We start from the raw sequence: 12,843 nt of genomic DNA, 5'->3' as shown, positions 1-12,843 counted from the left end.
AAAGAGATTGCCCTCGTTTGCGATAACTTCCAGCGCGGTGGAGGAATTTTGACCCACTCGTCTTTGCAGAATTGTTGTCTTTCAGCCACATTGGATGATGTTTGAGCATGAAACGTCACAGCATCTCAATAGGATTCAAGTCAGGACTTTGACGAGGCCACTCCAAAGTCTTCATTTTGTTTTTCTTCAGCCATTCAGAGGTGGACTTGCTGGTGTGTTTGGAGGTGGGGAGGCAATCACTTTTTTCACACAGGGATTTTCTTTTCCTCGTTAATATTCACAAGTTTCATTTAAAAAATGTATTTTGTATTCAGTTGGGCTGTCATTGACTAATATTTCAATTTGTTTGATGATCTGAAACATGTAAATGTGGCAAAAAAATCTGGAATACACACTTTTTACACCACAGTACATACACACACAAATACACACACATTTATGAACAGAAGTTGTTGGTTGTATAACATACAATATCAATAATGTGGTTTCTTAATGATTTATTTGAACCATTCTTTTTTAGTGGTGAAATGACAATACAATGTACATCTTTGAGGATTTAAAAAAAAACAAGCACAGGCTGCACAACTTTAAATGTATTTTGTATGTTCCATAATTTACACAATTTTCCCATTTTCCACCACTATTACTCACTTAAACGTACCTTGGCAAGTTTCACCTCAACCAGACACTTTTTTTCAGCCTGTGCCTGTGCCTGTACTGTTAATTTAAGGTGAATCTCCTTCATAATTCCACTGGCAGCCCAAGCTACCACCACCTTGCTTGACAGGATTTTCCAAGTTCATTGCAAACTTTGTGGTTCTTGGGTTCTTCTTGAAGATTCTAACCAATTTTCCTTCATTTGATGTTGCTGTTTTGTTTGTTTCTTTCGGCTTTTTCCTGATTACTGAGTCTCCACAGCGGATCTTTTTCTGTATTTGGTAAAATAAATTGTTCCGATGTACAATGGTTTGAATTTGGAATCTGCATGTTTAAAATGTCTCCAAAATATGTTCCCAAGTTGTGTAAATTTATGATTTTCCTCCATAGAGCTTAACTGAGTTCCTTGGACTTCCCCATTGTTTTGAATATTGGTTCAGAAATCATTTTATGCTGTCAGAAACACAAGCGGGTGCAGTCAATCATGATCACTAATGAGAAGTTAAGGCTTAGCCTTGTCAAGTTCAATCTGGAAGCAATCAGCAATTATCAAATGTAGGTTCATGTACAGTATGTATTTATTTATATAGCCTGTGTGTGATATTCTGACCCTGTGTAAATTTAGCAATTAAAATCTTGCTTATGAAAATCATTAACAATGTACATTGTATAATCGTTACAACCTGGAAAAAGAATGAAATAACAAATAAATCATTAAGAACCAAAATCACATATTCAAGCCAAGAACATTTGACTGGAACTGTGTACAATAGTATTTCTTTTGTGAAGACAGTAGTAGTAGTAGTAGTAGTAATATTCCCTTTGTGAAGAGAAATCCCACAGAACAATTGTATTTTAAAGTGAAGAAGACATTTTATTTGATATTTGACGGTAACATGCAGCATGTGTTTACATTCAATAAAATTTTTCACATTGAAACATTGCTGTCTGCTCACGTCAACAATAAATCTTTTTTTGTTTTTTTTAAAAGATGTGTTCATAGTCATGGGATCCTGTCACCATGTGGCCTTGCAAATAGAATCTCTGAAAGCCACCATCTTGATTGGATGAAAAGACCACAATGTGACATCACTTGCGGATGGGAGGTTTGTCACTGAGCTAAGCTAAAAGGCTAAAGAGCCAGATTTACGTAACATTTTAAATGTTGGTCAGAATGTCAACATTAGTGTCACAAATTCATTTTTACACAAAAATATCACGGGTTTCTCCTGTATTTGTCTCCTTTTAGTCAAAATCGCTTTAACCCCTGCCACTTACTCATTGATGAAAGGCGTCAACAATTAACATGTTGTCATTTTGCCACAAAAAACACACACACACACAATATTTACCTCCACCAATCAGAGCAGAAGGCACACACACAAACATGCTGAGCATTACCAAGGCAACCGAGCTATCACAACACTGTTAACACAGTAATTCAGTGTGAGGCTGTTAATAAGCCACGCCCACTGTGTTTCACTGAATACAGTTGAAGCTTCACATTCTGAGAATCAGTTCATAATAATCCATTCCAGCCTTTACTTTGAAAGCCACAGGCCTAATCCTTCATTCTTCGACTTTGGAAACTCTTGAAATGGCTTTCCTCGTCAGTCTGCTGACCATCTCGATCCAGAAGAACCAGCGCAGTCTTGCGTCTCATTGCCATTTCTCTCCTCTGTGCATCTGTCAACACTTCAAACTGTGGATGAGGCGGTGCTGGTTCCGGAACACCACCGGATCGATGCGGCCGGAAGCTGCTGCCACTAGCAGCGGAATCTCCTCGCTGGAGGCTGTTAAGGTCATAAGTGTCACGTAGGTCTCCTCCGCCCCACTCCCAGGGACGGTCGTTTCGTGGAGGGGTTGGAACTTGGGCGAGAGGATGGTGGGTGGCGTGGGCATCCACAGTGACGATTCCCTCCCGCTGCTTCTCGGAGGTCGGCCGGTATCGTGGAGAGGTGGCAGCTGAGGAAGTCCCAGAGCAGGTGGAGGCAGTTTCTGAAGATTTTTCACCCGAAGATGAGGACCCCAGCAAGCCTTGCTGCTTGGACATGGCAACCACTTGCATCAGTCGTGGCTGGTTGGCTGCGACACGACCTGATGCGTCCCCGCTTGTTTTCTCTCTAATGGCCTGCCACTTGGCACGGGCCAGCAAACTCTTCGGTGAGACTGGTGGGGGTCCTGCTTCAGGGATCTGAGGTGGTCTTGGGGTTGCTATGGCTTTGGCTACACCCGGAGGAGGAGTGGGGTTGCGACTGGAAGCGGTCTTGCCAGATGAAAATGCAGGCAGGCAGACGGGGCCCTGAGTACCTCGATTGTCTGTCCCCGCTGCCGAGCCGTCTTCATTGGTCTCATTCTCGTCCCGCATACTCTGGACTCGCATCTCCATCGACTTCTGCTTCCATTCTGACATCAGACGCTGTGATGAGACCGGGTCCATTGGGATGTGGACGGCCTTCAGCCGGGGCTGGACCGGTTGGATCTGCTGAACTGGACCAGGTGCTCCATCGCTGACACTGATGCTGGCTCGTGGCAAGGTGTTGCTGAAGGTCAGCATGGTCTCCTTAGCCATGGGGCTGCGAGGAGCCAGCAACTCCACATCCACGCTTGCTCTCTTCAGGCTACCCATGGAGGCAACCTCCCTCTGAAGGGGCCCCACGCTGTCTCGACAGTCCAGGGGTGCAGGGGTCGCTGCTATCTCATCATTGCTCTCAGAGGCTGAAGCGGGGCCCTTTTGATAAACAGACTCGTGTCCTCGCTCAGTCAGCACTCGTAAAGGGTCCTCCAGTGCGGGTGGAGGAGGCGGAGCCAAAGTGATGTCAGAGAACTTAAAGTTGGCCACTGCATGAAAAGCCTGCAGAAGAATCAGCAGCTTAATAAAAAGCAATCAATTAAAAAGCAGCTCACTGGATGCAGTTGTCTTGGCAACAGAAAGACAAATCTCCATGGTGACTACACATACAGTACATGGAGGTTGGTGAGGACAACTGCACCTAAAAATGACGCGAGCTCACCAGGTAGGCGGCAATGAACGCTCCGATCAGGAAGCCCACATATATGTCAACTGGGTGGCTGCGATGCTGCGTGACCTGAGTGAGGCCCGTCAGAGCTGCGGCGATGGCGAAGAAGAAGACCAAGACGGGCTTCAGCAGCTTGGTGCTGTTTGAGATGGTGGCGTTGAAATACATCTGGAAAAGTAGGAGAGACAAGTCACATGTGTCTGGGACGGTTTTGTGACTTTGTGTTTGCAATGACGGCCACGATGTCTCTGCTGAACTTCTCTTTGATTGGTTGTTGGATGAGTAATGTAGATTGAGCAGAACTTACAGAGACATACACTGCAGCAAAAGCAGACAGAGTTGCATGCTGGGATGGGAAGGTCTTCCTGTGAAGGCAGAGGGGAGAAGAATGAGTATATGACATAAAAAAATATTTGGATATTAATATTAACAGTGGGCGGCATGGCAGACGAGTGGTTAGCGCACAGACCTCACAGCTAGGAGACCAGGGTTCAATTCCACCCTCGGCCATCTCTGTGTGGAGTTTGCATGTTCTCCCCGTGCATGCGTGGGTTTTCTCCGGGTACTCTGGGTACTCCGGTTTCCTCCCACATTCCAAAAACATGCTAGGTTTAATTGGCCACTCCAAATTGTCCATAGGTATGAATGTGAGTGTGAATGGTTGTTTGTCTATATGTGCCCTGTGATTGGCTGGCGACCAGTCCAGGGTGTACCCCGCCTCTCGCCCAAAGACAGCTGGGATAGGCTCCAGCACTGAGGAAAAGCGGTAGAAAATGAATGAATGAATGAATATTAACAGTATTGAATTGGATTTTTTAGCTGACTTGTCCAGGGTGTACCCCACCTCTCGCCTGAAGACAGCTGGGATAGGCTCCAGCATGCCCGCGACCCTCGTGAGGATAAGCCATATAGAAAATAGATGGATTGATTTTTTTTAGCCAATTAGTCCAGGGTGTAACCCGCCTCTCACCCAAAGACAGCTAGGATAAGCTCCAGCATGCCCGCGACCCTGGATGGATGGATTTTTTAGATGGATCACCAAAGTGATACCCAAAGTACGTCACAGTGAAACTCATTATTCATTCACTCTACAGTCACACAATGATGGTACTCACAGCTGTCATGGGGTTGACTGACAGAAATGTGACCGCCAATTCACACTTAAAGCCTCTCTGACCACCACCACTCATTCACATTTATACACCAGTGCGGGCAGCAGTGGAGGCAAGGTGGGTAAAGTGTCTTGCCCAAGGACGCAACAACGGTGATCGTGAAGAAAGGAAGCAGGGTTTCTGGGCGACCTGCTCTACCTCCTGAACCAACTGCCACCCAGGATAACATCTGGATTCTTCTCTAGTTGTGGTACCGTAAAACGGGAATGATTCACTCACCTGGCAGCCATGATGGCATGGTAGTCATGTCCGGAGCAGATGTCTTTTGTGATGTAAGCGTTGGTGTCACAGGCGACGTGGGTGTAGTTCGGCTTGCACACGGTGAGGAAGAATGGAGCGTGGTAGCCTGTCGACAGCTGGATGATGTCGGTGACTAGCGCTGTTGCGCAAAGACCGAACACATGCACGCCTGCACACACACACAATGCAATGAAATCCCACTTGGAGCACATGTAACAGTGGAAAGTTGAGTGTTAAGTCAAGCAATGCTAGGCAGAAAGCTAATGGTCTTAAATAGTTGCCCAGCGCAGCTCTTAAGGTGCCAGGGAGCAAGGTTTTCACACGTACTATCACGCAGCTACACCGGCTGGCATCCGTTACACAGGCATTGAGTGTAAGTGTGCAAACTTCCATACGGAAGGCGCATACCCACAAAGCGAACGGTCCTCCTCAGGAAGGAGTTGAAGTTGCAGCCTCCAGCATTGATGCTCCCTTCCGCTCTCCGTACTTTGGTCCGAGACTGCAGGAAGTAAACGAAAGCCTCCACCAGCATGATCTGCCTCCACACACAAACAGTCAGAAAACAACCTCCGCCGTGACCCCAGACCCTGGCAAGGTGATGTCTATGCAAAAGTTACCGAGGCTGCTGGGCCGGCGAAGGCGAGGCTCAGCAGCATGAGCAGTGGGATCATTTCGTCTCCTCCATCCACGTATGGTTTGCTGAGCTCGCGGTCGTGACAGCGGAAGCCGACTTGCGGGGGTCGCACCACATCCGTTAATTCCAGGAAGTAAAGCGACACCATGGAAGATGCCACGATGGGAAGCTGTAAGCGCACGCCACAGTCATGTGAACGCCTCTAAAATGTTGTCAAAAGAAACTGTGTGTGCATGTGCATGTGTGCGGGTGTGTGTGTACCTCCACAAAGTAGAAACATGGCAACAGAGTGAGGCTGTCCTTTGACCACTTTTTTTTCATCTTGTCTGATGGCGAGCTCATCATCATCCTGCAGCACAATGCACATGTATGTATGACATACAGTACATACACACAGCCACACGTCTCAAGTTAAACGTGCACATCACAGGGGGGCGTGTCCCACCGTAAAGGGTAATTAATGAGCTATTTCAATGCATTGACACACGCGGAGATGCTTGAATCCTGAGAGCAAACCAAACATTACAATAACAACGTTTAATCTGTTGTTGCGGTGGGTCGCATGTACACACACACACACACACACACACACACACACACACACACACGCACTGCAGTGGAAAAAGAAGCCTGCGGTGAGGCTTTGGCTCTTTGTGCGAGTCCCATCACAGGCGACTCACCTGATCAAATGTTTTGATCCCTGTCACCTTCGACCGAACGACTTGACGCCACAGATTCAACCGAACGACTTCACCGCAATCACCAGCTTCCTGTCGGCCACCGGCTGCTTCCGCGGCCCGCTCGGTCCAGTCCGCGTCTGCTGTCAGATGGTGTCGGTTCTGCAGAGTGTGCAAATAAGAGGCAGCTTTTCTCCTGATGATGCACGCTCCCGCGCACTGCAGCGTCGAAGTGTGCGCGTGCGCGTTTCGGCATTCAGGTCGTTGATGCCCAAGAAGAAGACGTCACGGACACAGGTACAAAAAAGTACCCCCTCGAGTTCAAGCGTGTGACCGTGGGAAAAGAAACACGTGACATCATGCCGTAAGATAAAGCAGTATGATTTTTTTAAAGTGGGGAAACAATGAGCTAGGGATTTCCACACAAAAGCCAAACAAGTTTTACTGCTGAGACATTTGAAATACATTTGAATGAATGACAGTCTTGTGACTCCGCCTCCTCCACTCATAGCCACACCACTTTTATTAAAGTGACATCTGGAGCGGGAATTAAAGTGTGACACAGACTTCCTTTCTCAAGTCTGAGGCATATTAGTAAGGCATTCATTTTGAAACGTATTATATTTTCCTGTTCTATTCAAAATAAAAGCACATGGAACAACAACAAAAATAAAGCTGGGAACAGTCAATAATGTCCTGTTATGCTTTTTCATACATCATGTGTGACATTTTGAGCCATTTGATCTCAAATTATTTTCTTTCCTCTGTTTATTGGAAAAAGTATCAATGATGATCTTTCTTCATTTCAAAATGACAAGATCAATCAAACAGTGTTTAATCATTACAAGTGTGTCTATCACAACTGATGTCCACCTCCCCAACAGATGATTGATTATTGATTATTCACGTGCACATGGCAACTGGACAGTGTTTTTCCTTCACTTCCTGTTCTGGTCACACTTGGGAGGGATGTCTTGCATCATGTGACGCTCTCAGAAGATGTCATCGCCATGATGACATCTCAGGACGCGTGAGAGGAACTCTGCTGCGCTCTACAGTCTCTATCAGCCGTATGTGAGGGGGGGCAGTCTGGCTGTAAGACACCCTGCCCCGGAGCACCGACACTGTCTGCCACTCCAATTGGAGAAGCTCCTACAGAGGGTTTAGTTTCTATGGAAACTGTGTTTGCATCTGCTGCTCTTCCTTCTGTGCTAGCTTTACCTTCTGTTGTTGCTTCTTCTCCTCCTCCTCCCCCTCCACTAGCTCCACCTGCGGCTCCTCCACCCACCGCCACGCTTCCCATCCAGAACTCTGCCACCACACTGATCTCGGTGGTTCCTGACCTTGGAAGGTCCTGACGATGGATAGTGTCCAACGTGGCTGCCCCTTCCTGACGAGAGGAGGACAGTGCTTCTGTAATGATGGCGGCTGTCTGCGCCACCCAGTTGAGCTCAGAGCGCACCTCGCCACCACCCGGTGCGGCTGCAGAAGAGGGTGGAGTTTCGGCCTGGGGCTGAAGGACAGAAGCGGGTCCAGTTTGCGAAGCACCAGCCGGTTCTGCTGGCCCGGCAGCGGCATTGTTGTTGTTGAGACTGTCCTGCAGCGCCGTCTGGTTGGCCTGACCCGCCTGCTGGTTGTGCAAGAGCATCTCCTGGATGCGAATCTGCTGCAAGATGGCGGGCAGCTCATAGTGGTGGAAGAAGTAGATCATGGAGTGCTGGATGCAGACAAAAAAAAGTTTTTTTTTTGGTAATTGAGTGAACCGCTTCTACTTCCTGCATCAAGTCCACAAACATGTAACCATGTGACAAAAGAACAGTCAACAAGAGCGTGGTGGTTGTACAACTGACCTGGATGAACAGCCAGGATGTGACCAGCGCCAGGCTGCTGTACTGACCGTTAAAGCGATAATGATATGCGTAGAAGGCAAAGTGATACAAATAGAAGAACCTGAAACACAAAAAGAACAGGTCTTCCTCATAAAGTTGGCCATAAACAATTAAGAACAGTGTCTTGCAGAATTTACTACCAAAGAAAAGCTCACTGGGGTCACAGGACTCACCTCAGCCAGTGCCGTTTGCTGGTGTTGGTGTGGCAACAGATGGCGTCATACTGATCCGCCAACCACACTATGAGGATGATGTAAAAGGCCGTCGTCGTGTCGTTGAAGAACTCCGACATGATGGCCTCCATACCTGGCGATAGGAAGACTCTTTGGATTGGAAATTTGACCTCAGCATTGAAGCCTTGACAGTCATGACACTTGTAGGGTCACTGTGCATTGCTCTCTATGTCAAGCAAGGGAATTGAAACTGTAGCCCTTTGGACACAGATCATGTTCGTTTCACAGACCCACTGGTCAAAAGTTCTGAATTAAGGGTGTAATCTCGGCCAGGGGTTGGGAACCTATGGCTCGCGTCCCATATGTAGCTTTTTTATGAGTGTATTGGGCTTTCTTAGCACTACAATTTCTTAAATTTCATTTTTTCCCCCGCTAGCATTTTGGAAGTAAAACAGTACAAAAATCACTGTGTTAAAACAAAATACAAAACATTATGTATTTTAATCCATATTCTGTCCATTTTCTACTAGCAATGGCTGTCCTTCTGCAGCACACCAATGCACCATTATAATTGGCTAACGCGGTAGCCTACCGGGTCATTGAGTGGTCAAGAGGTGAACTTCGCGCCTAGCTCGTGCAAACACTTTTGCCAAAGAAGATGGCAACAAGAAAGAAGGAAATATGAGGAATACTGTACATTTAATGAATAGACAACAATTCGCCATCGTGGTGAGGTTTGACAGTGTGTCTAATATGCAGCGATAAAATTTCAAATATAATGCAACACTATGACACACGCCATGCTACATTTGCATCTAAATATCCAGCGGGGAACATTCGGAAGAAGGCATGCATCTTAGCCAGCAGCAATTCCGTGCATGGACGTACAAGGAGCTGACAAGCTGATTGGACTTTGGCTAGCTTTGCCGGTACTTTAGCAATAGTGAGTGAGGAATAGAAAGCCATTCACAGATGGTGAATTTGTCAAAACATTCATGCTTGATGTGGCTAATTTACTTTTTGACAAGATAATCAAACGAATAAAGGACATGCCTCTGTCACCAAGAACTTAACGATCGTAAGTCAAGTGAAGCCTCAACACCTGCATGAAGCTTAACGTCATGAAGTATCAACCAGACTTCAAAGCCATCATTCATGGTAAGAAGTCTTTCAATTATTGATTAGCTTCAGTATAACAACATTATTAAAAATAAGCTGATTATGTAGGAAATTTCCAGTCTTGTATGCAGTTGTCCTGATGATTTATTTGGTGCAAGATGGTCGCTGTCATTAGTTTTCACGAGAGCAGTGTCTCAAAATTTTGAGTACGAACACAAATGTAGTTGTGGGTGAGCGTGCTGTGTGTTTGAATTTTAGATCATTTTGAGTCTTTGTATTTTATTTCTAATATGAACTGTGTCGCTAGGTATTCAGAATCTGCAAGGAGCATTGGCAATGTCATTCTATGAATGCTATGACACGATGTTGGAATCATGCCGGGCCCTCGACCACCTTTTCCAATGATGACAAAAAGATAAAGAAATAAATAAATAAAATTCTGTGTATGTTATTAGTATTACTAGTGTCAGTATTTTTAATTTGTCATTACATTATACATCTAGCTGCTTTTTTCAACATTTGTATTATTTTTTTGGAGTTTCCTCATTTAATTGTATTTCCAGAATGTGGTATGGGCGAATAAAAAACAAGATGCAAAACATAATTTTAACTCACCGACGAGGGCAAGGATAACCGTGAGCAGAGGGGCTGCTGGGAAGGCGATGGTCATGTTCATCTCCAACATCTGCAAGAGGTCCACTGGAGAGGGATAGACAGATAAAAGAATGAGGTCAAAGGTCACACAGGTGCTGCTAGTTGTTTGTTTTATACTAGATTTAGAGGCAAGAAGGTTTGAGATGAGCCTACTAACCGATGAAGACGAAGATCTGGTGATGAGAGTACCTCAGCAGCATGGACACCGACAGAGTCTGAGAAAGATAAACACAAACAGAAAGGTCAACAAAGGACGCTTCTGGTTGTTCCTCTTCCCCAGCAGCTAAAACAAGCACATGAGAAAGAACTTAACACATGTGACAGGATATTATTCAAAGATGTAACGTTCACAAGGCTGACTTGGGCCTAGAATGGCTTACAAAGATAACCATGATGACAAAGGCAGCCAGGTAGGAGGTTCTGGCCATCCACATGCTAACGAAGCGGTAATGTTCTCCAGACACCACGTTCCTGAGGAATCCTGCATAGAAGCACACAATTAGATCATCTTTAGAGGTCATATGATTTGTCTTAATTAGACTTCATATGGGTGCGAGGCGTCCCTTCTTCACCTTTGTTCTCCTCGTTCTCAGCAAGCGCCTTCACACTGGACATCAGAATGTCGTCATATCCTAAAAACTCATCCAGCAGGAAGCGGCTGAAGCTATCGCCAAAACATTCGTCCTTCATCGGATCTAAATCACAAAAAGGTTTCCAATCACACCCCTCTTCATACGAGGCGTCACGTGACCGCTCAAAGACAGCGCCTCACCCAACGTGACAACCATGACGGGGATGTTGAGTCTCTGCCGCGTGTTCTGAGACAAACGCAGGAAGCCGTACTCCAGAGAATATTCCACCATGTACTCCTCCTGAGGCCAGACTGGAACAACAGAGGAGCTCTGTGATGATGAGGACCAGAAAGATGGCACCTTCGATCCTGACGCTGCGTACCTTTCGTGCCTTGGCTGAAGGAGACGTCTTGGCTGTTGTTTGCACCTCCCACCACTCCTTCCTCGCCTGCTCCAACTCGCCTTAATAAAGACGGCTTCAGACGAGGCTCCATGTCCAGGTCAAACTGGACCATTTGGGATTGTATTAATACATTTAGATTTATATACAAACTTGCTGATATTTACATTTGGACTTTCTGTACGCCCCGCCTTGTCCTCTCACCTGCACTGAGCTGTTGTCAAACATCTCCATCATTTCCTCCTCTTCCTCCTCCTCCTCTTCCTCTTGCAGCGCTGCCAGACTAAGCCCGGCAATGCCTCCTCTTGTTCCTCCCGGGCCCACCTCTTCCTCTGAGTCGTAATACTGCAGGAAGACAGGAGCCCGGCTGGAGTTCCTCTGGATCTCAACACGTAGGATGCCGTCACGGGGCCAACGCTCTCTCACCCCCTCCAGACAGTTGATGGGTGAGCGAGAGAAGGCAATGTGAATGTAGGCAAGGATGAAGAGGACAAAGAGTGCCTGATGACAAAGAAAAGATGTGTTGAAGACTCTTGTGACTCAATGATGTTTAATAGCTGCTGAAAAGTTGTTTACCTTGAGAAGGACGAAGAACTCAAACACCCGCCTGAATGACGGCGGAAAGAGGCGGGCGTAGGTGACAGCCATCTTGAAGAAAAGCGCATGGAAGAGGCGATCTCTAACGTTGATGAGCGGGTTCTGGTTGATGTTGGGGTTACGGATCCTGTTGGGCCCCATGTTATTGTTGTTGAGCGGGATGTTGTTGTTGTTGGCCTGGTTCTCAGACATGGTCTTTAGATAAAGGCTGCCAACTGGGGTGAGAGGTCACTGCAGCAAGCACTTTCTAGGTAAGCATGGCTGGCATCGCTCATGTGTGCTCTTGCAGATGAAGACCACGATGTCGCCTGATCTTCTGGATGCAACACACAGCAATGAGAAACATCAGGGGGTCTGCAACGACGGTTGAGGTAACATACCACACAATTCCCACAAGGCATTTCGTCTTTGAACGATCAGCTCAAACACGTCCACTAATTTGTTTACAATTCACTGTCGTATTTGGTAGAATAATGTGGATGTTGAAGGCTAAGTGAATCATGTGACGCCCTTTTTACATCACCTACTGTAATACAAATGACGCAATTAAGTGAATGTTACGGCCTCTAAACTCAGGACAAAAACATCCTTCAGCTGTTTTAGACGAGCTCTTCCATTCATTTCGCGTTAACAACATTGGCTCACGTACCTGTTACTGGCACAGCAGCTTTGAGTCCATGTTGACGAGGTCTTCTCGTTGTTTTCACCAAAAAAACAGACGAGCAGATTGCGAATAAAAACAGAGCTAGCTAGTTAGTTAGCACTATTGGCTGTCCCCGTTAGCCACACGCAGCAAAATAATGACACACGCTGCTGAAGTCAGCTTCAAAGCAAAGCTAGCAAGTAACCGAGGTTACTTTTTTCAAGATAGTTGAATTTCATCCGAGGTACAAAGTTGGATTCTATACGACAAAGTCCATTAAGCGAACTGACGGGTGCTACTGGTACGAACCGGAAGTACGAAAACACAGGAAGGGTCCCCAAATTCCAAAATGTTCCGCGTCACTGTTGCAACGTTAGAAAAAATACTTGACGTCCA

The 12,843-nt window shown here is 46.2% G+C and overlaps 2 protein-coding genes across 3 annotated transcripts; both read right to left on the bottom strand.

Annotated features, from left to right (window-relative positions):
- Window positions 1–1,466: 1,466 nt before the first annotated feature.
- plppr3b (phospholipid phosphatase related 3b) lies at window positions 1,467–6,595 on the bottom strand. Its single transcript, XM_058074464.2, has 8 exons — window positions 6,404–6,595; window positions 5,985–6,072; window positions 5,707–5,892; window positions 5,498–5,624; window positions 5,069–5,258; window positions 3,985–4,042; window positions 3,672–3,845; window positions 1,467–3,511 (listed from the first exon to the last, which is right to left on the bottom strand). The coding sequence occupies exons 2-8, from the start codon at window positions 6,069–6,071 to the stop codon at window positions 2,219–2,221; spliced, it is 2,115 nt and encodes a 704-aa protein (XP_057930447.2). The 5' UTR covers window position 6,072; window positions 6,404–6,595; the 3' UTR covers window positions 1,467–2,218.
- Window positions 6,596–7,150: 555 nt separating this feature from the next.
- Window positions 7,151–12,793, bottom strand: tmem259 (transmembrane protein 259). Of its 2 annotated transcripts, none has more exons than XM_058074469.2 (12): window positions 12,454–12,793; window positions 11,784–12,120; window positions 11,412–11,708; window positions 11,190–11,313; window positions 11,008–11,118; window positions 10,808–10,930; window positions 10,616–10,716; window positions 10,393–10,450; window positions 10,197–10,280; window positions 8,463–8,595; window positions 8,251–8,350; window positions 7,151–8,117 (listed from the first exon to the last, which is right to left on the bottom strand). In XM_058074469.2, the coding sequence occupies exons 2-12, from the start codon at window positions 11,994–11,996 to the stop codon at window positions 7,422–7,424; spliced, it is 2,040 nt and encodes a 679-aa protein (XP_057930452.2). In that variant the 5' UTR covers window positions 11,997–12,120; window positions 12,454–12,793; the 3' UTR covers window positions 7,151–7,421. The 2 variants fall into 2 exon arrangements, with proteins under 2 accessions (XP_057930452.2, XP_057930453.2); XM_058074470.2 differs by having other exon boundaries at window positions 11,784–12,117.
- Between the last annotated feature and the right edge of the window lie 50 nt (window positions 12,794–12,843).

The sequence above is a fragment of the Doryrhamphus excisus genome, linkage group LG4 (assembly GCF_037039965.1).
Source record: "Doryrhamphus excisus strain RoL-2023G ecotype Guam linkage group LG4, RoL_Dexc_Guam_v1.1, whole genome shotgun sequence".
NCBI classification, from domain to species: Eukaryota; Metazoa; Chordata; class Actinopteri; order Syngnathiformes; family Syngnathidae; genus Doryrhamphus; species Doryrhamphus excisus.
The sequence above is the reverse complement of the archived record's forward strand: the minus strand, read 5'-3'. Positions and strand labels throughout refer to the sequence as shown.